The 22,429-nt window shown below is 44.6% G+C and overlaps 1 protein-coding gene across 6 annotated transcripts in view; it reads left to right on the forward strand.

The window, feature by feature from the left end:
• LOC116938675 (protein TANC1-like) overlaps positions 1-20,518 on the forward strand; it is a 119,074-nt gene extending 98,556 nt beyond the window's left edge. For 5 of the 6 annotated variants that reach the window (XM_032946137.2, XM_032946138.2, XM_032946139.2 and 2 more), the window contains 10 exons: positions 5,862-5,995; positions 7,175-7,298; positions 8,749-8,924; positions 9,623-9,755; positions 10,892-10,983; positions 12,366-12,512; positions 13,354-13,454; positions 15,526-16,202; positions 16,875-17,578; positions 17,701-20,518. In XM_032946137.2, coding sequence (XP_032802028.2) covers positions 5,862-5,995; positions 7,175-7,298; positions 8,749-8,924; positions 9,623-9,755; positions 10,892-10,983; positions 12,366-12,512; positions 13,354-13,454; positions 15,526-16,202; positions 16,875-17,578; positions 17,701-18,357 — 2,945 coding nt within the window. In that variant the 3' untranslated portion in view covers positions 18,358-20,518. The remainder of the gene's footprint in view (positions 1-5,861; positions 5,996-7,174; positions 7,299-8,748; positions 8,925-9,622; positions 9,756-10,891; positions 10,984-12,365; positions 12,513-13,353; positions 13,455-15,525; positions 16,203-16,874; positions 17,579-17,700) is intronic. The other variant, XM_032946141.2, reaches the window with a different exon arrangement.
• The last annotated feature ends 1,911 nt before the right edge of the window (positions 20,519-22,429 follow it).

Consider the following 22,429-nt stretch of genomic DNA (forward strand, 5'->3'; position numbering starts at 1 on the left):
CCCCGCAATGTAGGGTAAGGTGGTGGTTTTCAATGGCTCCTCGAGGATCCTTCTTCATGGTTGGAGTGATAGCTTTGCGGATTGTGTAGTTGGAGTAACCATTAGCCTTGAGAGCTTGGTGTACGTGCTTGAGTTCACTTGCAATGTGTTCCTGGTCGGAATGCATTGGGCTCTTTGGCATAGAGTCTTGATGAGGGAATTCTTCTGGGATGGATGGTGGTGAGAATCCGGTTTTAAGTCAAAATTTAACGTTGTATACATGAGTAGTAACTTGAAATTATATATGTTTCTCAACTTAAACACATGGACTCGAATCTGCTTAGATGTCTTGCAAATTAAATCACAGCCACTCAAAATGACAGCGGCGATCTTAAAAAATTTTTTTTAACAGAAACGATGAATGCAGTACCAAAGTAAATGTGAAGCCGCACCAGATAGTAGGGATAGCATTGTTATTCCCTCTACCTTCTATTAGCTCTTGTAGAAAATGAAAGGTGGCAATGAACCCGAACAAAATGCTATTAGAGGGTAGCAAAGGTTGCAGATGCTCACAGAAGTGATGTGTGCTTTCCTCTTACGGGTCTGCTGGAGTTTATGGCATTTGCCAGGATAACGCGGGAAGTGATCCGTGGCTTGGCCGACTGATTAACTGCCGGTGCTGCTGTCACGGTGCAGTGGCTCCAGACATGAACTGCACCGACCCCGTTAACGTCCACGTGTATTTGAGACCTAAAATCTAAACGACCGATGGGCAGAAATCCGTCCTGTCGGCCCATGCACTTTTAATTTGAACATTTAGTGTGCACTTGTCCATTTTACGTTGAATGGAATATCCTCCCATTACATTTTATAAATCGTCATAAATGTCCTTACAGTGTAGCTCATTGAATTTATTTTATGGGATATTTCACGTAAATTCTTGGTCAGCGCGAAATGTGTGCTCAACGTAAGATAAGAGGGATGGTAAAGTGGAGGTTAGGGAACCTAATGATTCTGTCGGCACTATGAATTTTACTTTTTTTATTAGACTGTCAAGAAAATAGCAGCGTTACAGTTATTTAAATGTAATCTATAACAGCACATTAGTTTGACAAATGCATATTATTTTAACAAATTTATGCAAACTTATTTTGCTCACAGATGCCATTAAGTGACACATTTAACATTCGACGAGATTTAAAACCTGCCTCTACCCGGGAGTGCTTCTGGTTGCCGTACGGCAAAGCCGTCGTGACAAAGCGATCCCAGGGGAGCCCTTGGCCGCTTGCTGGGTATTAGCAAATGCTGACACTAATAGTCAGCCTTGGGTTGTAATCTTTGAAGAACTCTGCATTTTTAGCTCTACACCAAAGCTGTTCCAATTGAGTTCAAGAGAACGTTTGTCACAGTTACAAAAGGCTGTTAATAGGAGGTAGTCGGCACACATATCTAAATCCATTTTCTGAGCACCTTAACTGTCAGTTTCTTCACGCACAGGATTTATTGGTATCACATGAGTGTTGTGCTGTCTTCGGCAAACAAGAGGGGCTGTATGCCTGCCAGTAGAGTCTCAGATAACGGGTGAAACGTACCCACAGCAGGTACTGCTTCTAATGGTGTAATATGCAGTACTGTGATGCCAAGTCATGTCTAAAGCCTTACCCAGATTCTATTAGTTGATTGTCATCCTGGGTAGGGTGACTTGTATCACAACGTTGTATTTTTTTCTGCAAATGCGATTTACAATTATCAATCGGTATATATTATTAACAGGTGATGCACATTTTTCAGGTTACGCGTAAGTAGCCGGTAAATGCCAATGTGAAAAAGGCCTCCATCGATCCAAGGTAATAAATCTTGGATTTGTCGTTGAGTGCAGGTCCCAGCCAGCCAGCGCACACACAGGCACGAGCACACGCATGCCATTACTACCAGAGTTACAAGGATCTCCTTTACAGCAGGGAGCAAGCGTCTCCCTAACTTGGCCCGAGATTACTCTTCTTATTTTATTATTCCACTATCATTTGTGGTGCAGATCTGATTTCATGCATCTGTTCAAATCAATACATTTTATGAGGATTTGTCACTACAATTAATGGATTATAGTTCTCTCTCTTTATAGGTGAAGAGGTGTCTTGGTCTGCTGGTATCCGTGTTTGTCTCAAATGAGCAGGCAATGGATAAATGCCATTATCACAGATTCCTTGTTACTGTACACACCTTGTAGCACTCGTGGTGTGCATATGCCTCCATTTCCTCGTGGTGGGGTGATCTTGCGGCTGGTTACACAAACACCTTAAGTGATTGTTCTCCCCAAGATTTAAATAAAGCTTTTTGTTTAAACTTTCTCGACTACTTCAGATTAAAAAGGCGAAAATATCATTTGGGGAACTTGAAACAGGCCACCATAGGTCAACTACAGCTTATTGACTGCGGAGACTCCATAGTCACCATGATGATGACGGAATGCTCACAAGAGCAGTGCTCGGCCGCGGGGTTATCGGCACGGAAGAGCTCAGCATTCCATCAGACTCCTTCTCAAGCTCACTAACTGCCTATTCAATAGCGGCTGGCCCAACAGGGAGTTAATGAAAAGTGGATGATTGCAATGGATGATGATGATTATGGTAATGATGAAACCCATAAAGTCTTAGCACACGTTACAAAAGTTACTTCTGATTTTTTCATCCGAGGTGGCTCACAACTCCTGCAAACAGTAACCACAGTCGTGGGAATGTGAATGCCCCACAAGTGACCTCACCTTGAGTGAGTTATATTTTAAGCTGCCGGATGTCTCCGTTGCCGTCTCCATGGCGATGCGGTGTCGTGTAAGGCTGTGCCCGTCGGTGATGGGTTTACTCGCTGCTGCCGAGCAAACTTAGCCGAGCATCTGTAACTTGATGCCCAAGAACAACAACAACATCGACAACATTCCTCAAACACCACCAGTCTTCAGGTCCATTCATGGACATAAATATTCCGTAGTGGGGAAGTGGTGTATAAATAAACTGATGTGTTTCTCACTTGTAATCTCATCCCTGCCAGAGAGAGCGAGGCAGGACAGTACCCACGCACGCCTGAGAGGAAGCAGACCGTGAAAATCTTGGCTTACAGGCAGGCTCGCCTGACCTTTTACATTACCCCAACCTAACACTGCCACTTGTCCATGCGGAGATAACTGCTGAAGTCTAGAGAATGAGCGTGACGGACGCATGCGGGTTTTAAGTGAGGTCTATCTGAACGTAACCACAAGTGTAAAGTACCGCTTCGGCTCCTCGGGTGTCGTGCGCTTGCCACATCCCCGTCTGCGTAGAGACCACCTTGACTGTGGTCTGGACAATGTTGTAGCTCTTGGTTCAGGAAAGTGTATCGGCAATATAACTGGACAGTTACCTCGGGAATCCTATTCAGCTGCTATGAATGGATCCAGAATGATTTCTGCACGCCGGCCAGGCCCCACAAGCCCTTCCTTCTCAGCTAAACGCCACAACAGGTTCTGCGCAGCCAGCCCTCCACTGTTTCATGGTTTCGCTGATCGTGAAAATATTAGTTTCTAAGAATGGAATCGTGGTTCCAGGCTACGGATCATGAGAATTTCCAAAATCATATTTACACTGCAGATCTGATTGAGTAACTATTAATGATAGAGTACTGGCTCCAAAACACCCGCATGCCTTCCCTGTCTTTTTTTCTGGAATATGAGATTCTCAGAACAGGCGCTTTCTAAATGCAAAATTGTGTTGTGTGTCAGATGGGCCATGTGTCAACCGTTGGGGATGGTGGCATTCTTTTGAGGCCCTTTGCTTTTGTGCTTGGGGTAAAATTATTAATTGTCTCACCGATATTATGATTGGTCGCATTTCATTGCCCCAATTCTATTCAAGAGTCTATTTTTTTAACAATATGCGGTGAATGGTGTTGCCTCCAACAGCTGCAGGTGTGACATGAACCCATTACATACAACATATATGAATAAAAATACATCGATTCTTACACACTTGACTATGATTGTATGGTGAGCTTAATAATAGTTTTTTAATCGAGGAATTGATGCATTGTTTCACCGTGGTATGTACACTGGCTGCTACTTTAGATGTGTGGCTTGATGTCCATAGGCTCAAAGGAGAACGTGCGTAGCAGAGAAAATCTATTGCATGTGTGGAGATTCTTTACCAAGGGATTCAAGTGACCTGCCTCTATTTTAGCTCGTACCACATAACACATTTTCCTTGGGCTATTAAAATTAATCGGGACATTTCCAGAATGTGGGGCAAATGGACCTTATTGAGCGCACGATGAATGACGGAGGAATATAGGACGACTCCACCATTGCACAAACCGATAGCGTTGGTGACCTAGAAAGAATTTATTGTATAGCACATGGTGCAAAAAAAAACCAGGGTGTTGGCATTTCATTTTAGAGCACGAGAGTTACTGCACTGCAAGGTTTTTTTGTAGACAGCCTGTGTTTCTCTCACGGATGAGTCAAATTTAAGCTTTTGACGAATAGTGTTGTTAGGGTAGTATTCGCATTTTGATGCGAGTGATACAATTCCATGAAGTGAAAAATTACTTTTGGTACTGAGACCCCGTTCAATAATGGAAAGAAGGAGTGTGCCGATATAAGACTTGGGACAGGCTGTACCAGGAGCCGCCTTGCAGACAGGAAACCGGCATGAGCCTGGTAGCAATTATCTCTCCGAGATAGCCGCCACTCTTTCCTCACTGGAAAAACTCAGCTGACATTTCAGCACTGCAAGGCTTGCAATGTAAACTACCTCGTGCTCCCTCCCTGATAACCCGACAAGCAGCTCAGTAGGGGTTATTGGAATATAAACATGTCATGTTTTACTTTGCACTGTTTTTATAAGAGGCGACGTGTTGGTATTGGTGTGGTCGCTTTTTTTGTTAGCCTCGTGTTTTTCATTTCACGCGGACACCTCCGCTCTTGTTCAGGACCCGATTTTGGGCAAATGCGGCCAGCGGCTGCGATTCCCCGCCTCTCGGGGGCAGCGCCGCCATTCCTATTCACGTTGCGTCTCTAGCGCGTCTCGGCTGTGACCTCTTGACACCGCGAGGCCGGATGCCTGAGAGCCTTATTGTCAAAATCTCCCGGAGCCTGCGTGGGCTGCAAAAGGAGTTTAATTTGCCGGGAATGGTGTAAGGTCACGCAGAGCCAGAGATATTGCTATTGGTGTAAACCAATAACCTACGGGTGACACTTACGTAGTCAAATTGTAATGAAACTGCCTGCAGGGTGATTTATTTGGAAACGAGGCAATATAAATCCTCGTTTGTTGTGATTTAATGGCACAGCATATCTGGCATATAAATAATGTCTCTCTAAAGTGGATTACACAGTTTAGTTAAAAAAAGTTGCTAAAATAATCTGCGTAAACACATTAAAATAACTAAGTATATAATTGCGTCACTAAAATTATGTCTGTTGCCGTAACTTCCTTGGGCCTGAAGTAAATTTTGTTATGTTTCCTTGCCTTGATACCTCTCCTGGAAGTTCCGTCCCATGACAGTCCATATTTGGGCATGACTAGCTGATAAGCACTTAAAAGGGTGAAATGCATCAGCCTTCTTTGGTTCCTAATGTGTTCTTAAAGTACAGTCTGAAATATCAAGCCAACATTGTCAGCATGTGGAACTCACCTTTAGTATTTACATGCCTTGTCAGTCACAGGGGGTTGGTTTTACATACTTCACCACGCTGCCTGGTGGTGGGTTCGTGAAGGAGGGGGTAGCCCAGGACTGGTTCAGATACCCCTTATCGCTGACATTTTGGATATACTTTCGTAATAAAAACACAATGCTGAGCTGACGATTGGGTTGTTACGAGTCCTCTGCTCTAAGATCAATGCGACTTCTCACAGCTCTGACGGCGGCGGCGACCCAGGGCCGGCTCGAGATCTGCCGGCTGCTGCTGGAGTGGGGAGCGAATGCGTCTCAGGCCAGCAGGCAGGGTGTCGTCCCTGTGTTTGGTGCCGTCCGTAAGGGACACTGGCAGGTAGGAGCCACGCTCATCTTCCAAAACCACAACCGGTGCGTGATACCGTGGTCAATAGATGATGTGAACAGAAAACGTCGTTTGTCAATCTGTTGTTGGATGGGGACCTCTCCACGCCATGCGGCTTTTGAGGATTCATATTGGTCGGTGTGGTTTGGTGATGGCAGGGAGCATAGAAAGGGCAATACCACATTGGATTTTACTGCACTGAGCGAGCAGCAGAGGGCTGCCCACAACCTTTTTTGGTCGCCCATCCAAGCAATATCCAGGGTCAAAACTTGCTGAGCTTCTGAGATCTGACAAGATCAGATGCACTCTGGGTTAATTGGTCATAGATGAATAATATGCACACGGCACGTAAAGATGCATTGATTTCTTTCATTGATTCTTACACTTGTGATGCATATATCTAATTGTGCGTGCAAGTATATTATTTATGAATTAGTGTAATTGAGCAAACAAAAGTGTACAAACAAGATGCGAAAAAAACAAGAGAATCTACAAACGAGACAAATAGAATTGCTTTTTGAGTATAATTGTTACTATTCATGGAATCCATAGCGTGGGCGACTCATTACTCACCTAATATGTACTTCAGCAATTTTTGTGCCAGACGTAAATTTGCCCTACAGTAGCCACGCCAAGGGGTAGGGTATCCCGTTTAGCTCAGCACAGTGGTTTCTTTAGCCAGAAGGCAGTGAATGAAGGGGGTGGTGCTTAATGAGTGAAGTTACGATTGAGTAATTACCGGTAGTTTTCTCTTTAACCAAATTTGGCACATACGGGCAGCATTTAATGCTGCTCTGTAAATTATATCACAAGGTCTTTCACATTATTTGCTTATCTTTTCCTATTTTGATAATATTCCCCGGGTGGTTATTCAATCATTAACATCTTGCAGTGTCATGATTTGATATTTATAAAATACTGTAATTCAACTTGCTATACCCATGCCTGCATGTGCATAATGAAAAAAAACACTTGTCACTGGCACTGTACATTAAACTGCTATTAAGTAGGCTTTATAATTACCAGCTCTGCAGTTGGAGAATAATGTGAAACCTTACCAATGTACGATACTGGTTAACCATTCATAACAATCCATCAAAAGACATTGTCCTTGTATATCATTCCATCAGCAGTGCTGAGTATTTAAGCGAGAGCTTCCCATGGCCGCAGGTGGTGGAGCTGTTGCTGAGCCACGGCGTGGACGTGAATGTGACGGACAGGCAGGGCCGCACGCCGCTCATGGTGTCCTCTTCTGAGGGCCACTTGCAGACCGCTGCGTTCCTGCACTCCCAGGGTGAGCTCGGATCCTCCGACCAAGACAAGTGGCAACTTTTACGGATGAACAGGCAGCTAGGCTTGTTACTGAAGCGATATCTGATGCGCAGAGTTCACTTCCAAGGCTGCATGAATACAGTTGTGGATCTCGGGGATTTTGTGATTGTGATATCTGTATGTTAAACTGCGCAAAATGTATTCTATGGTTATTTCGGTAAAGTCACGTAGATCGAAAAAATTATAATAAAATAATTAAAAAAAAGTGAGGTGCAATGCTTTGATTGGTGTAGACCTACTGCTGGTGTCGGAGACGTCTCCTACATTAACATTAGCTGCCCCGCCCATCTCTAAACCTTTATAATCAGCTCTTTGATTGGTGTAGACCTACTGCCTGTGTCGGAGCCCTTCCTACATTAACATTAGCTGCCCCGCCCATCTCTAAACCTTTATAAACAGCTTGCCCTCAGAGGCTAACCTCCCTGTTCCTGATGACAACCGCTTGTGTTGCGATCGAAACGTCGTGATATTTTTATTCGCTTTATATTCGTTATTTTATTGATATTTTTTTTATGTACGTGACTTCACCGAAAGAACCATAGAATGCGCAAAACGTGTTCTTCCTGCATTTCTAACTGTATCATCGTCTGTGTGCTTTATTGGTTGTCTCTATTTTATACGTCTATACTTTTTTTCTGTCTGTTTTCTTGCCAGTCTATCTTTTTTTGGTCTGTTTGACTCAATTTTCTGTGTTCATCTTTTTGCCTGCCTATATTTCTGCCTGCCCTAATTTCTCTCTCTCCATATATTTTTATCTGTCTGTCAATAACCCTCCTCCCTCCTCCTCTACCTCTGTATTCTATTCCTCTCACCCTGTCTCTATGACACATGCTGTAAGGGGACCCTGTGTACGTGAATAATTTCCATCGTAGTGCACCACAAACAATACCTGCATGCCGGTCCTGCTCCTCTGCCTTGCCCCACACGAGGTGGTAGCTTAATGACATCTCACATCATCCCCCACACCACTAACTCCCCCCGATTCAAGCAGCGCCACTCCGACACTATATTTAAACGTGCACAGTTTGTTGTATGTGTTATCCGCACATATTCCAAATATGCTCGTGCAGATTTCCCAAAGGTATGCAAATTAAAGGTGATGAATTTACCACCCATTGTTTTCTTTTATTTTGATTGGATTACACCAAAAGTAGTGTCAAGCTAGATATATTTTATCTAGTTTGTATCGAGCTCCCATGATGTCCATCGGTTTAGTCTTCCACGTGATACTCGATGTCCATCGGTTTAGTCTCTGTCCATCGGTTTAGTCTCCCACGTGATACTCGATGTCCATCGGTTTAGTCTCTGTCCATCGGTTTAGTCTCCCACGTGATACTCCAGCTGACAGCGTGAATGCCCGGTGCCTTCTATGTTGCGACCGGCTAACCACCGCACATGGCATGTCCCTCCAGGGGCCTCGGTGGCAGCCGTGGACCGCGAGGGCCTGTCGGCTCTGAGCTGGGCATGCCTCAAGGGGCGGCTTCCCGTCGTGCGATTCCTGCTGGAGAACGGCGCTGCCATCGAGCATGCGGACAAGAGCGGGCGCACACCCCTAGACCTGGCCGCCTTCTACGGCGACGAGAACGTGGTTCGTTTTCTCCGCTGGCCCTGGCGTGCGGTGGCTCGCATGGCAAACGCTGATCATCACGATCCACTTCTTAGTGCCGTGAGGAACGATTGCGGAACGGCACATGCTGTGGTTGGGGCAAAACACTCAATATAGAGCTGCCCCGACATCCCAATCAACACCCTCATGGAAAAAAACACTACCGCCGATACTTAGTTGACACACTGTGAATAAAGAATGTTTTTTTTTCACTTTAACATGAATTGCTGTGGGGAATTTCACTCGAATGCTTAAAATAATATTTACTTATCAATGCTGTACTGAAAAAGTATGGAATTGATTGTTTCTTCATGTTTTAAATTGCTGATGCCTTTAATATTTAACCACTTGTAACATTGGGAGTATATAAATATCATCTAGGAGGTACCTAGGATATGAGGAATTGTTTTTAATGTTAGAGATTTTTAGTTCTGAGTTTTGTGTAAAGTTTCTGTGTTTTTAAGGCTGGCCAAATTTACATCAGCCCCAAAACATGTTTGTTGCCCTGTGGTGTGGGGGTATCGGTGGCTGCAAGGATGCATTTCGACACCCACAAAAAATATGACATAGTGACGTAAACAAAACCACCAACTAGATATCGCGTGTACAAATCATCAGGAAAGTATGTCTCTGACCGGAAGTGTTATTAATTGTGAACGATCTGTCCCCTCGTGGCGTAGATCGACTGCCTCATTGAGCATGGGGCATCAATCGACCACACGGACAACAGTGGCATGAGCCCGCTGGATCGCGCCATCGGCTGCCGCAACTCCTCTGTGGTGGTGGCTCTACTCAGGAAGGGGGCTCGCCTAGGTACGTACATTCCACGCTCCCACATTGAACAAACGTCATAGGGTGCACGGCCATAGTCCATTACTCTTGAGGTGGGAAAGGTGGAGCACCACCGATATTATCATATTCACGAGACGCTGAACTGTAAGGGGTGACCAGGATGTGACAGTGCAACAAATAGGTTTATGACCGCTTTTTAATCATGATTTTCCAGTGTTATTTTGCTCCTACTCATGCGTTTTCTCCAGGCTCACCCATTACAAAAATGGATGTGGCCCAACATTCCAATACTTACCTTGAATTAAAAAAAATAGTATTGAGACTTGAGTGAGTCTTTCCTCGTGGAATAAAAAACTTTTTTTCACATTTTCTCAACTGTAATTTTTATGCCACGAGAGCATCGAAATGGCATGGCAGTCAGTATTTACTGGCAGCCATAAAGCACGTACTGGGTGACTGCCAATATTTGTAACGCAACTAACTTCACCCACACACATGCCTCAACCTTGAGGACTGCAGTGATGGGAATATGCAAATAAACACCTCAAGAACCAAGGATCATTTGATTTGCGAGTGAGAGTTTTGATTTTATTAAGTCATACTGGTGCTGTGGGTATCTGCCGTTTTCCAAAAAGAAACCTCAATGCACATCAGTGAATATATTATGGAAAAAAAAACACCTTTAAATCTCAGTAAATTTTTACAGCAGCAAATCTAACTGGATGAGTTGCCATTGCTGGAGAATCTATATACATTTAACCCACACTGTTTCTAACTCTTTATCTTGATTCTTTTCTTTTTCCTTCCTATTCATCCGTCCTCATTGTTGTTGTGTGCATCAGGCTACAAAACCTATCCTGATGAGCAATCAGGTGGCTTTGTGAGCCAGGTGATCTCCTCGCCATGATGCATCCCTCACCTGTGTTCCTGTGCCATTTATTTATTTATTTTCTTTCCTTTCCTTTATTTCTGAAAGTTGTTTCGTTTGATTTAAATCATATACCTTTTGTTAAAAAAGCCTTTTTTTGTATGTGCATGCATTTATTTTTCATTGCAACAACTACATTGTCATACCTATTTTTATTATTTGTTTGCTTTTGTTTATTTACGTTTCGTTGCTTGGTGTCGCCTTGGGGATCAATCCGATTGCTTGGCAGGGCCAGCCGCTTGGGCTATGGCCACATCCAAAGCGGACGTGCTCATCGTGCTGCTCAACAAGCTCATCGAGGAAGGAAACTCTCTGTACAAGGTGAGGGCCACCGGGGGATACTCTGCTTTCCCCCCTTTCAGGCTCTTAGCCCGTGGTGGTCTCTAGCGAACGGGGGACGCCCCATGTCTCTTGAGCACCTATAAGGCCCTGTTTGCGAACCGGGAAAAGTGGGCTTGGCCCAGGTTCCAATGGCAGGCTCACTGAGGCAAAGCTATGTCCTATCTGGCCGTGGAGCTCCCTTGTAACGGGTCACTTGGCTCGCTTTCTTAAGGGAGCAGCGGGCCTTCACCTGGGCCACTATTAGAACCACTTATTATATCACAGGGTCAATAAAGGACAGATGTGCGGTAATTTATGACTTGCGACGATTTGAGGACCCATGTAGTTATACCTACTATAATCCCCCAGGAATGTCTATTTGCAACGCTCGTGACGTCACTCCACGTCGACCAGCCCCCCTCATTAATAATCATGAGCAGGTGACATCACTCCACATCCAACAGCCCCCCTCATTAATAATCATTATAAGGTGACATCCTCCAAATGGACATCCCCCCCCCCATTCATAATAATTAGTGGCTGGCCGAGGCGCCTCCTCCCCCCCTCCTCGGCGTCAACTTACAGCCCCTACTACAAAGCCAGAACTCTCACGTCACGTGATCTCCGTAACGCTGTTGAAACATGAAAGTAAAAAGGACGTCATGATGAACAAGGGATTATAACCTTTAAATGAAATAAGTCTGTGTCACCGCACCCTTACAAATTGCACACGCATTGATGCAATGAATATCACGTCGCAGTCTGCTTTTCGCTTGCAAGTATCAGATTTACTGCAATACACACCCGTCCTTGGACGGGAAAAAGACTAGTTTTAAAGAACGAACAAAATAGCATTGTTTTTTTTTTAAAGGACATTTTTGTAGACAGCAGATAGCTGTTATATGTGAGGGAAAAACATTTCACTAATAAACATCTGCACTAACAACAAACTGACACACATCCAGTCTTGTTTTCTCAGAGACCAGGTCACTGGGTGTTCGCCTTTAAGAGGATAAACACACAGTGTGTGCACAGTTTTTCTTTAGGTTTTTTTTTACTGTTTTTCTTTTAATTATATTTGGCACTGTTTGTGGTGTTCGTGGCCCCTCTGTCGAGACAGATTGGCAGGTGATTAATGTGTGGAGGAGAACACTGTGGGTGGTGAGCACGTGTCACGTGTGAAAATACATAGGCGCAATATTTTTATGCCAATTTCAGTTTTTCTAGCCAGAATTTTATTTTGCGGAGGGGAGGATTCTTTTTTTTTAAATGATCCCATTGTACATTTTATGGCGAGCAGCATGTGCTGACGAGCAGGATGTGTGTGGGCTGGCAGCTCTGAACGGTCCGCATATTTGCCCCGTGCGTTGTTTACGCAACAGAAAGGACGAATGAAGGAGGCTGCCCAGCGCTACCAGTACGCCCTGAAGAAGCTGCCACGAGAGGCTCTCAGTGAGGACCAGCAGAACTTTACCGACCTGAAAGTGACGGTCTTCCTGAACCTCTCGCGCTGCCGGCGCAAGATGAACGTGAGTGCCATTGCAAGATGGCGTGATCATGGGTGATCACGTGGGCTGTGTAACAAAACGTGCACCAACGAATACCGACATGTCGAAATGGAGCATTGTATAGAATACCAAGATGCGCATTTAAGAATGATCAAAGCCAAATGTAATGTAAAGTAGGGAGACGTTGAAGATGAAATGTTTGCTTGCCGATTAGCTTAAAGCTCTTGATTGTAGGTAATCTTTGAAGTTGGTTCACACCGAATGAATTCTCCGACACAGGTCTCAGGTTCTAAATGTGCATTTGTTATATGCTACAGCACAGGAGACGTCAGTTTTTAAGTGTGATGTTTTCCCCATTGTGCACACTGACTTTGGCTTTAGCAAGCAATGTCTGAATAATTCCAAGAACATTGCTGGGTGAGGAGAGTTCTTATGTCTCAAGCAGTTTTTTATGCTGTTGTAGGTTTTGAACATTATCAGGAGGGATGCTGTTCCAGGAGTTTAATTACCAAAATATGTACACTTTAGAGGTATAACAAGTTACCTGTTTTGCTCATCTAGTGGCCCTGATAGATGGCATGAACCCCTGACATGAAACATACAAATATGAAAACAGTGATTCTTACACTCGTGACGCGATGCATGTATCTCGTGAGCTTAAGAATACGACATGAAGTGACACATTGTTACAACACTACTGTCTGGTGCGTGGCCCTGTGTGAAACATCCAATTAAGCACAGCGATAGTTTATTTAATTTTACCGAGATCCATGAGCAGGTGTTGCTGTGTGATTATGATTGCAGTGTCTGCTTGAGGGTTACTTTTGTCTTAATTTCACATCTCGAAATTATTTTTTGGTAGGATTTTGGAATCGCTGAGGAATTTGCCACCAAGGCGCTGGAGTTGAAGCCGGACTCGTTTGAGGCGTTCTACGCTCGCGCTCGGGCCAAACGCAGCAGCAGGTGAGGCCTCGTGGTGGCGTGCAGCAGTGTCCTTCAAGCTCTTAGTCCATGAGTTTAGACATATATATTAGTTAAGACCAGATATATTAGTTAAGACCAGATATATTAGTTAAGACCAGATATATTAGTTTAGACCAGATATATTAGTTTGGACCAGATATATTAGTTAGGACCAGATATATTAGTTAAGACCAGATATATTAGTTTAGACCAGATATATTACTTTAGACCAGATATATTACTTTAGACCAGATATATTACTTTAGACCAGATATATTACTTTAGACCAGATATATTACTTTAGACCAGATATATTATTTTAGACCAGATATATTACTTTAGACCAGATATATTACTTTAGACCAGATATATTACTTTAGACCAGATATATTACTTTAGACCAGATATATTACTTTAGACCAGATATATTAGTTTAGACCAGATATATTTCACTTGTTGGTATCACCTGAGATGGCATCGCTGTAGTGGTTCCAGCTTCTCTATGTGGCCAATAACAGTGGATTATGTGAGAACAAATAATTCACTCTTATTAGCCGTAAAAACACATCGTTACCACTTCGTTTTGCCACCTTAGATGTGGTACCAATTTCTGCTCTTGCCCATGGACTGTCTCACAACATAGGCTGCCTCCTGCTGTGCTCTTTGGCTTATAAGATGCACATTTCCCTCCTGTATTTTGAAGCACACATATTAGCGCTGCATATTATTAGCTGATAGCGGTGAAATGTATGCGACATATTTTTATACCTTATTGACACGGGGCACAGGTTTTGGGTGCGTCTCACTTTGCAGTGTCTTATAATCTGGAGAGTGTGGGTTGTCTGCAGGTGGGTTTCTCTGCTATACAGCAGTGAAGAGAAGTTGTGCTGTTGGCCACACCATATTAGAAGGTGGTTTATAGGGGTGTCATTATTAACACCGCTCCTTGGACCCAGCAATTAGATACATTTTTATGATCCATGGTTTCCATTCGCGTGAAGGATCTCTTATTTGTTTGACATCGTGGTGAATGTCGTGTCCTCACGTTGCTGCCAGAGCATATTAACCATTTGCATGCAATACACAATGTATAGACACATACTTACATGAATCATTCAAGGCATCAATAATTTATCTTGAAAATTAATCGATGCATTGATAGACCCCTCGCGGTATACAAACATCCCACAAAGATACTGATGAAGAGGAGCTTGTAGCAATGCTAATCCAGCCGCCACCAAAAATAAAGTGGTCAAACCAGGAATGTGAGATATTTGGTCATGTGACCATTTCAACCAAATTGAAGACTGCTACCTGGCCAATATGTTCAGTCTGCTGTTCAGACCTCTGTAATTATATTACATTTCCTTACCAGATACAATGTTTGATTTGACAATCCAAAAAATAACTGACAAATGTTAAACACCGGTAGATAAAAATGTAGCATGTTAGCCTGCAGTTGTAATCAATTTATGAGCACAGTGCAGTTAGCGATGACAGCAACTAATGGCGTTCATCTCAAAACCACTGTAATACAGTAATTACCAACTACATTTGCAACACATTGTGTTTAAAAGTGTGGATTTTGCTGGGTTGTGACAAGGTGAGGTTAATTATGTCATATGGATCTATTACAATATTACATTACCAACGGCTTAGATTCATAAGTTATCATGATTATGCAGGTATGTTTTTCCCATCTCATTAACTTTCATTCCAGGCTGATTATTGCTGAATTACTCTGTTGTAGTAAATACGAACATTAACACTCATGATATATCATGATTGTTATTTCAAGGTGGCATTTTCAAATAATATATTAGCTCGTGACTTTTTCTCGTGTGTTATTCTCAAGACTTTGTTGTCAGACCCCTTTACGTAAATACGTATAATTATTTATTTTACGTGATATTTTCCCCTTGTATGTCATTTTTGTTGCTGTTTAAGTAACAGAATTCGAATGTCTAAGGTAAGTACTATGAATCTTCCCCCGCTTCTATATTGATTACCCCCATTGTTTTTTAATCTCGCTTCATATCTCCATGTCCACCTTCTTCACCTACGCCTACAGGCAATTTTCTGAAGCCCTTTTGGACCTGCGCGAGGCCGTGCGGCTGTGCCCGGGGAACAGGGAGATCCAGCGGCTGTTGATGCGCGTGGAAGAGGAGTGCAGGACGCTCAGCCAGAGCCAGCATCAGCTGCGCAGGGCCGCGCCGCTCCGGGCTGCGAGCATCGGCGGCGGCAGCGCCGGGCTCTCGGGCTGGCTGGCGAGCATCGAGAGGCCGGGTGGGTCGGCACAGGGCGCGCTCGAAGCAGACCGGCTGTCGAGCGCCTCCACGAGCAGGACAGGTGGCAACGTGGACCGACCGGGCAAGCACCGACTTGGCAGGAGTGAGAGCGAAACATCAGGAAGCGCCAACGCAGAGCGGCTACAGCGGGGCGGCGTGACCAGGCCTGCACCGCACTGGCCCGTGAGCCAGACAGGGCCGAGCGGGGTTGCTAAAGGGTCCAGCGAGGCCACGGGTTTGGTGGGCGGTGCTGAGTTGGCGGCCTGGTTGGACGGCTCCGGTTCCCAACCCAGAGCCAGAGCTGGGATCACCGAGGGGGCAGGGCTTGCACTCCGGAGGGCCTCAGGCCCAGCGGCGGCCCAGGCTGGGCCATCTGGAAATGCCGCTGACAACGTGGGGCCGCAGTCAGCTCAGCCAGAGATGGAGTCCGACCCAGAAGAGGATGACGATCCTTCCCTGGGTGAGCGGTGCTCTATTAACACAGTGATGGGCATCTTGTTATGAACTCATCATACTTGCTTATTGTTGCTTCGTGTTGTGACTGCTGGCGTAGAGGCTTTGCCCTTGCACTATTTGTTATGTGTCGCTGGTTCGTGCTTTTGTTAAACTGCCCGAGGAGGGGATTTGAGGAATAATTGCTTTTAATGATGGGGTGCTTCTATTGCACAGTGAGTACTCTCCCACCCTCATGCGCTGCATGATGAAGATAACATTTGAAGTGCACATCCCTCACACCACTAATTGAACAAAACGTCACGGTTCTGTAGTGTCTCATGGCCCTACGTCGTGGTACAAACACTGCAAATTGTATAGAAGGATGAAGCCAACATTGCATTTAGTCAATAATTAATGAGCTCTCACATGCTTTCATAATTTATGCTGCTGTTGCAAAAATGAAGGATTCCTAGAATTACGGTGGCTATTCTGGGACTGAGTATTAAGATATTTATGGGAATAAGTTTGATTGCAAAGGTTTAACCGGAACTATTGAATGCTCGAGATGCACAAGATTTCCACATTTGCAAAACATACCTGTGGTGAATACAAAAATTGCATCTTCAGAAATCCCTCAATTTTCTTTGAATATTGGTTAAAGCCTTGCTCACACCATGCATCTCTTCCACATTGGCAGGCATGGATGAGGAGAATGAGAATGCAGAGGGAGACAATGAGGATGAGGATGATGACAGCACAACCTCCTCGCCCATCCTGCGCCAGGCGCCCGGGTCTCCTCGATCTAAGCACTGCTCAGAAGAGTCTCCACCTTCATCTGTCTCGATCCCAGGGCACAACGAGGCCTGGCGGCCAAGGAAAGAGCCCAAGAGTGGCAGTGCTTCCCTCTCTTCCTCATCACTCTCTTCTGTCACCTCCTCGTCCTCCTCCTCCACGTCATCTTCATTGTCGTCTCCCGCAAACACACAGAGGGACCCGCACTCTATAAAACCGGCGCTGGACGGCATCTGTCCACCACCACTGCCCCCAAAAACACGTGGCGGCAGCGTCAAAAAGACGGTCATGGTGGAGAGGCCTGAGCTTTGTGGAGATGCCTGCCTAAGCAGTCCCTGTCAGTTGCAGCATCAGGACGGCTTCCCTGAACCCATCACCGTGGAACAAGGGCTTCCCCTGCAGACGGCAAGGGCACAGATTGTTAAGACCAGGCAGGTATGCGGGACGCCTGTGCACAGCGGAGTGGTGGGCGTAGGTCCCAGGGCCGTGCTAACCCCATCACCCCTGTCATTGGTGACTAATGGCTCCGAGTGGCCAGGAAGTGGCGGGAACAGTGCGGCCACGAGTCTGGAGAGAATTGCTCGCCAGCTCGACGGACCACAGCCCCAGGTTTGTTACAAAGTGGACTTTTACAACCAGACAAACGATGATTATAGAGTTAATAATTGAATTAACAAGAACATGTTTTGTTACATGCCAGATGTACTGTTATTATCATTGGTTGTTTGCAGAGCTCCATGCCATCGTCCACTACCACCGGCCCAACGGAGACATCTACAGTGCCTGCTGAAGTGAGCCACACTCAGCGGGTTGGTTTGTCGCCGCTGCCCTCCCCAGGCCCGCACCTGAAGACATCCGCATCCAGCAGCAGCCTGACCTCTACAGCAAGTTCCAGTGATGGCGACAGGCCTCACGCGCTCGGTTGTCTGAGAAACCTGGCCCACGACCGCCACGCACGAGCAGATCGGTCCAGCGAGTTCCACGCCTGGCCTCAGGAGTCATTGGGCAGGAAGCCACGCACGACGCCCTTCATGGGAATTAAGGACAAGACAGCGCGGACGCATCAAGGCCGGGGCACTGGCACCCTCTCGCCGGCACCTTCGACCGTCGCCCATGCGGAGGGGGCCTCCATGCTCCAGGGAATTGGGCAGCTTTCTCGGCCTTGCCGGGTGGCCACCACGTACAACTGCGGCGTGCCGAACAGCCCGCCCGGAGGCACGGCCATCGTTCTCAACGGCACCCAGGACCCCAGGCTGCAGCGACCCACGCTGGGAGTGCCAGAGGGATCGTGCCGGAATGCGGCACAGGACGGCGGCGACCCATCCAGGGCAGCGCCCCCAATGCTGCCGGCAAAACCAAAGAGATCCTACGTCGAGTCCAATGTCTGAACGAAGGCGCAGCGGAGATGGTGGAGATTAATTTAAAACCACGAGCAGTTGGACAATTGAATGTGGGACAGCACTTGGTTTACAAATGGGAAAAAAACTGTGTGGATTAACATTATTTGGAGAATTGTATTGTATGAAGATGGGAATTGAGAATGTTGGTTATATGATTAAGCAGATTTGGTAGATGGCATTTCTCTACCAGCATGAAGGGTGAACTAAAAGTTCAAAGTCTTGATCGTGAGCGTGGTTTTTAGATAACAGTATGCAGGAGTAAAGGAATTTGTATCATCACAAGTTAATATTTTTACTTTTTTTTCATTATTGTTAGGTAGGAGCTTGTTGGTCAAGCCTTTAAATGCATTTCTGCTACTTTCATGTTTCATAATAAGCATTTGTTGACACACATCAGCATCTCACCGTGGACCTAACAGAATGTTTTGGATTAAATAACCAGGTTGGAAAAGTTAGGATTCATAGTCACTGCTCTTTACGGTAAAATAAAGTGTTAGAATATCAATGAATTTGTTAACATGCATACATAGATCTCCCGTATAGCCTTAACAGTGCTGTTAGCGAGCACCTATGAAGGCGCCAGCACTGCACACGAGGGGGTTTGGGTGGCCAGTACCATGCCCAGGCCACCTTGTCTCTCTAGTGGCATGCATCAGGTACTCATTTGAGGCTCTCCACCGAGGGGGTGGCCCAGGACTAGTTAAGATATATTACTCCCACCTGATTATTAGCCACGGCTGGGAATTGAACTGGGGTTACCAGGGTTATAATGCAATGCGTTAACCACTGTGCTACAACTCCACTGTACACACTTGCCTACTGTCAGTCTACCGGTTCAGATAATCATCACTGGTGTTCGCCGTGAGCGGGAATCTAACTCGGGTCGTCGTGTTCATAGCGCAGCACGTTAACCACTACACTACCACTCCCTATTAATATACATACACGCGCAGATACGCTGGTAAATGCTGTTGGGAGTGCTGAAGTTTACGGTTTGGTTTGGGAAGGCTGCAGTTGCTGTACTGGGTGCATGCCGGGGTTGGTCTAGAGGTGCAGTCTCCGCCAGGGGCGGAGTCACAGGGGGGGGGGCTTGGGGGGGGGCTTGGGGGGGGGGCTTAGCCCCCCCTGAAATTTTGGGAAAGTCGGTAATCGGATAACCGGATATCCGGCTGCTGCAAAATGCTGGCTGCCACCTTGTGCTGCCCTGCAGGATGCTTGAGCGGCAGCCTTTCGAACTTCTCGAACTTATTAGCCACATCAGCGGCTCCGACCTCTTAATAAACTCCGCGTTCAAATCCAATAAAAAATGTGTTTATACATTTGTGGCGCCCATTGGAAAACATACACTGGATATCTCAGAATATTGAAGTCAGCCCCCCCCCCCCCAAGTCAAAAATCCTGGCTCCGCCCCTGGTCTCCGCACACAGGCTCTGTATTGCAAGTGCACTTTATCGGAATGATGGAGACTGGGGTGACTCGAGACTGGTTAGTGTGCTTATTTAAAGTTGTAGAAAAAGTAAGAAACTCACTAACGGCTTGTATGACTAAGTGCGACAAATGTGGGGCTGGAAACAAAATCAAACTTGTGTATTTTTTCTTGTAAATGGGATAATCGTTCTTAAACATTTTAGCAGTAGACTGAATAGGTTTTTTTTTCCCCCCTTATGCCACTTTTTTATTTCATAAAGTGATTTGCAAAACAAAGGTAGGTATGGAGGTAGTTCACGTTTTTATAAACTATTGGCTTTTGTATTGCACATTAATATCTGTTGTAAGATGAGGATAACTACTTGCATTTAAGCTTGTATAACATTTTTACGTAAATATATTTAAAAAATTCGCTTGTTGTGCCCGAGACCTGTCTGGAGAAGAGTTCGTTGTGCTTGGTGTATTAACGCTGTCTGCCACACTCGTAACCACAATCACTCGCTCTGGTTTAGAAAGGGGGTGTTTTCTCTTTCAGGGAGGGCAGAATGTCTACTAAAACAATATAAGAGTTTTGAACATGTAAATAGTTTTCCTGTGCTTCACGTGTATAGTTCAAAGTTAATGACACATGAGATATATTGAAGTGTGATTCTACTCTTTTGGTGCATTTATTGGTTTGATTGCCTGAAAGGTAATAAACTGCTTCTAATTCAGACAAAAACTAGTGTGGTGGTGATGTTATAAGTCCGTATCCCAAAGTTTCCCCCAAACATGCAGTATATCCCATAGCTGTGTTTTTATTAAGAAAATGCTTTAACAATGCTCACAATCTTAATTTGAATTTTTTTCTATTAGGTTCTATATAGATGTACTAGTTTTGTCCAACAAAAACATAATTTTATTATCCACCCCTAAACAATAGAATACATTTTGATTGAAAAATTTCGAGACTGCAGGGATTCAATAGAATAAATGTCACTTATGTTTTAGTTATAAAACACTTGAAACCTTATCTTTATAATTTGAAAAACCAAAACAGTTTTATCAATTATAGCCAGATGGTCATAGATATCATTCCTTCCCCCCACCAAAACCAGTTTCATCATTTGCCAAGTAATGATTTTGCTTCAAATGGCTTATTTTTTTTATAACTATCATATATTTGTCATAAAACTACAAAATAAATATTTTCTTTGGTAAAATCAGGCAAAAATGCCATGGCACTTTTTTTACAAAATGAGAATTTGTATTTTTTCCAACGAAATAAAATACATTTTCTAGGAATAATACATTATATATCCTTTTTATTTATATATACACAACTAAGCCCGGAATGTGTAAATTTCATAAACGTGGGTTTTTATTAAAAACATGCGTATTTGCGTGTGGTTATGTGAGCGAATCTGGTTATGTACGCAGTATACGTTCTAATATGTACCCTCCACGCTGTTATATGTTTGGGGAGAGTCCATGTATTCTCACGCGTGGTCGAATGCCCGAAGGTTGTACGAGTGCACGTCTGGGTCGCGTGTTTGTGTGAACAGGTGTTCACATGTGGGACACTGCTCGTGCAGTTGTGTTTATGGAGGTAATGGCATGTGTGGCCGTGCAAATCCATCTCAAAACACTTGAATAAATCACCTTTTCATGCATTGGCAAAAACTTCAGCCTCTGCCCTCATTTCAACCCCTGACCAGGCCAAATGAAGGTTGACCAAATAAGTCCTCAAATCATGAGCTACCATGCAAGGAGTGCAGTGCCTGAAAAAGTATGACCAAAGTACCGTACTTTCCAAACTGAGAGTGGATGACGCAGGTATATGATGTGATTGTCCTTATGAGAATCGTCCACCACGAGAATGTGGAAATTTCAACACTGGTCTGGGACCAATGGAGAAGCGCACCACCCGACGTTAGTATGAACATTGGAACAATGGTGTTTTGTTATAGTTATAAGGATAGTCATAATATAGCCCGATATGAATGGTATACCCCCTATAACCGTGGATATAAAGCGCTGCATGCAGCAAATACAAGCTATCCATTATAATGTAATGCAGACATTAAATCAACAGATTTTGTTGCTTAGCATGCCGCTGCCTCAGAAGAATGAGATGTTTTCAAGATGCTGTATAACGAATCAAGGGCATACATAACTTTATTTAAACAAAAAATCTTTCACCATGGTCAGGGAATTGCATAATCTCGTGTTTACCACAACTCAACTACTAAAGGGGACTGTGGATCCTGCGTTTTGCATTCACCATGTAACTATCGCCCATTTGTTACAACATTTTGCCAATGAAAATTAATTGAAATGCTTTGATAATCGACGCTTATACAAACAAGTCCCCAAGGGTAAATGATGTACACTGGGAGCGAGTTTGCATATAACATGAATGCCTAATGAGGTACAATGTAGCAGTTTGCCTTCTAATAATTGCGAATGTACAATGCGTACATATTCAATTTCTAAAACTGCACATTATTTGATTCCATACGACTGCTCATGTGCTTTTCCTTATACATCGATCTTCATGTATTTACATTAATGTCGGCGCCATATGAAGTGGAGGCGTTTCGCTGTACCACAGGAAGCCAGTTCTCAATTGTTTCACGAAAACGCCCCTCCC

The sequence above is a fragment of the Petromyzon marinus genome, chromosome 4 (genome assembly GCF_048934315.1).
Source record: "Petromyzon marinus isolate PM22_M1 ecotype Great Lakes invasive population chromosome 4, UKy_Petmar_22M1.pri1.0, whole genome shotgun sequence".
Classification (NCBI taxonomy): Eukaryota; Metazoa; Chordata; class Hyperoartia; order Petromyzontiformes; family Petromyzontidae; genus Petromyzon; species Petromyzon marinus.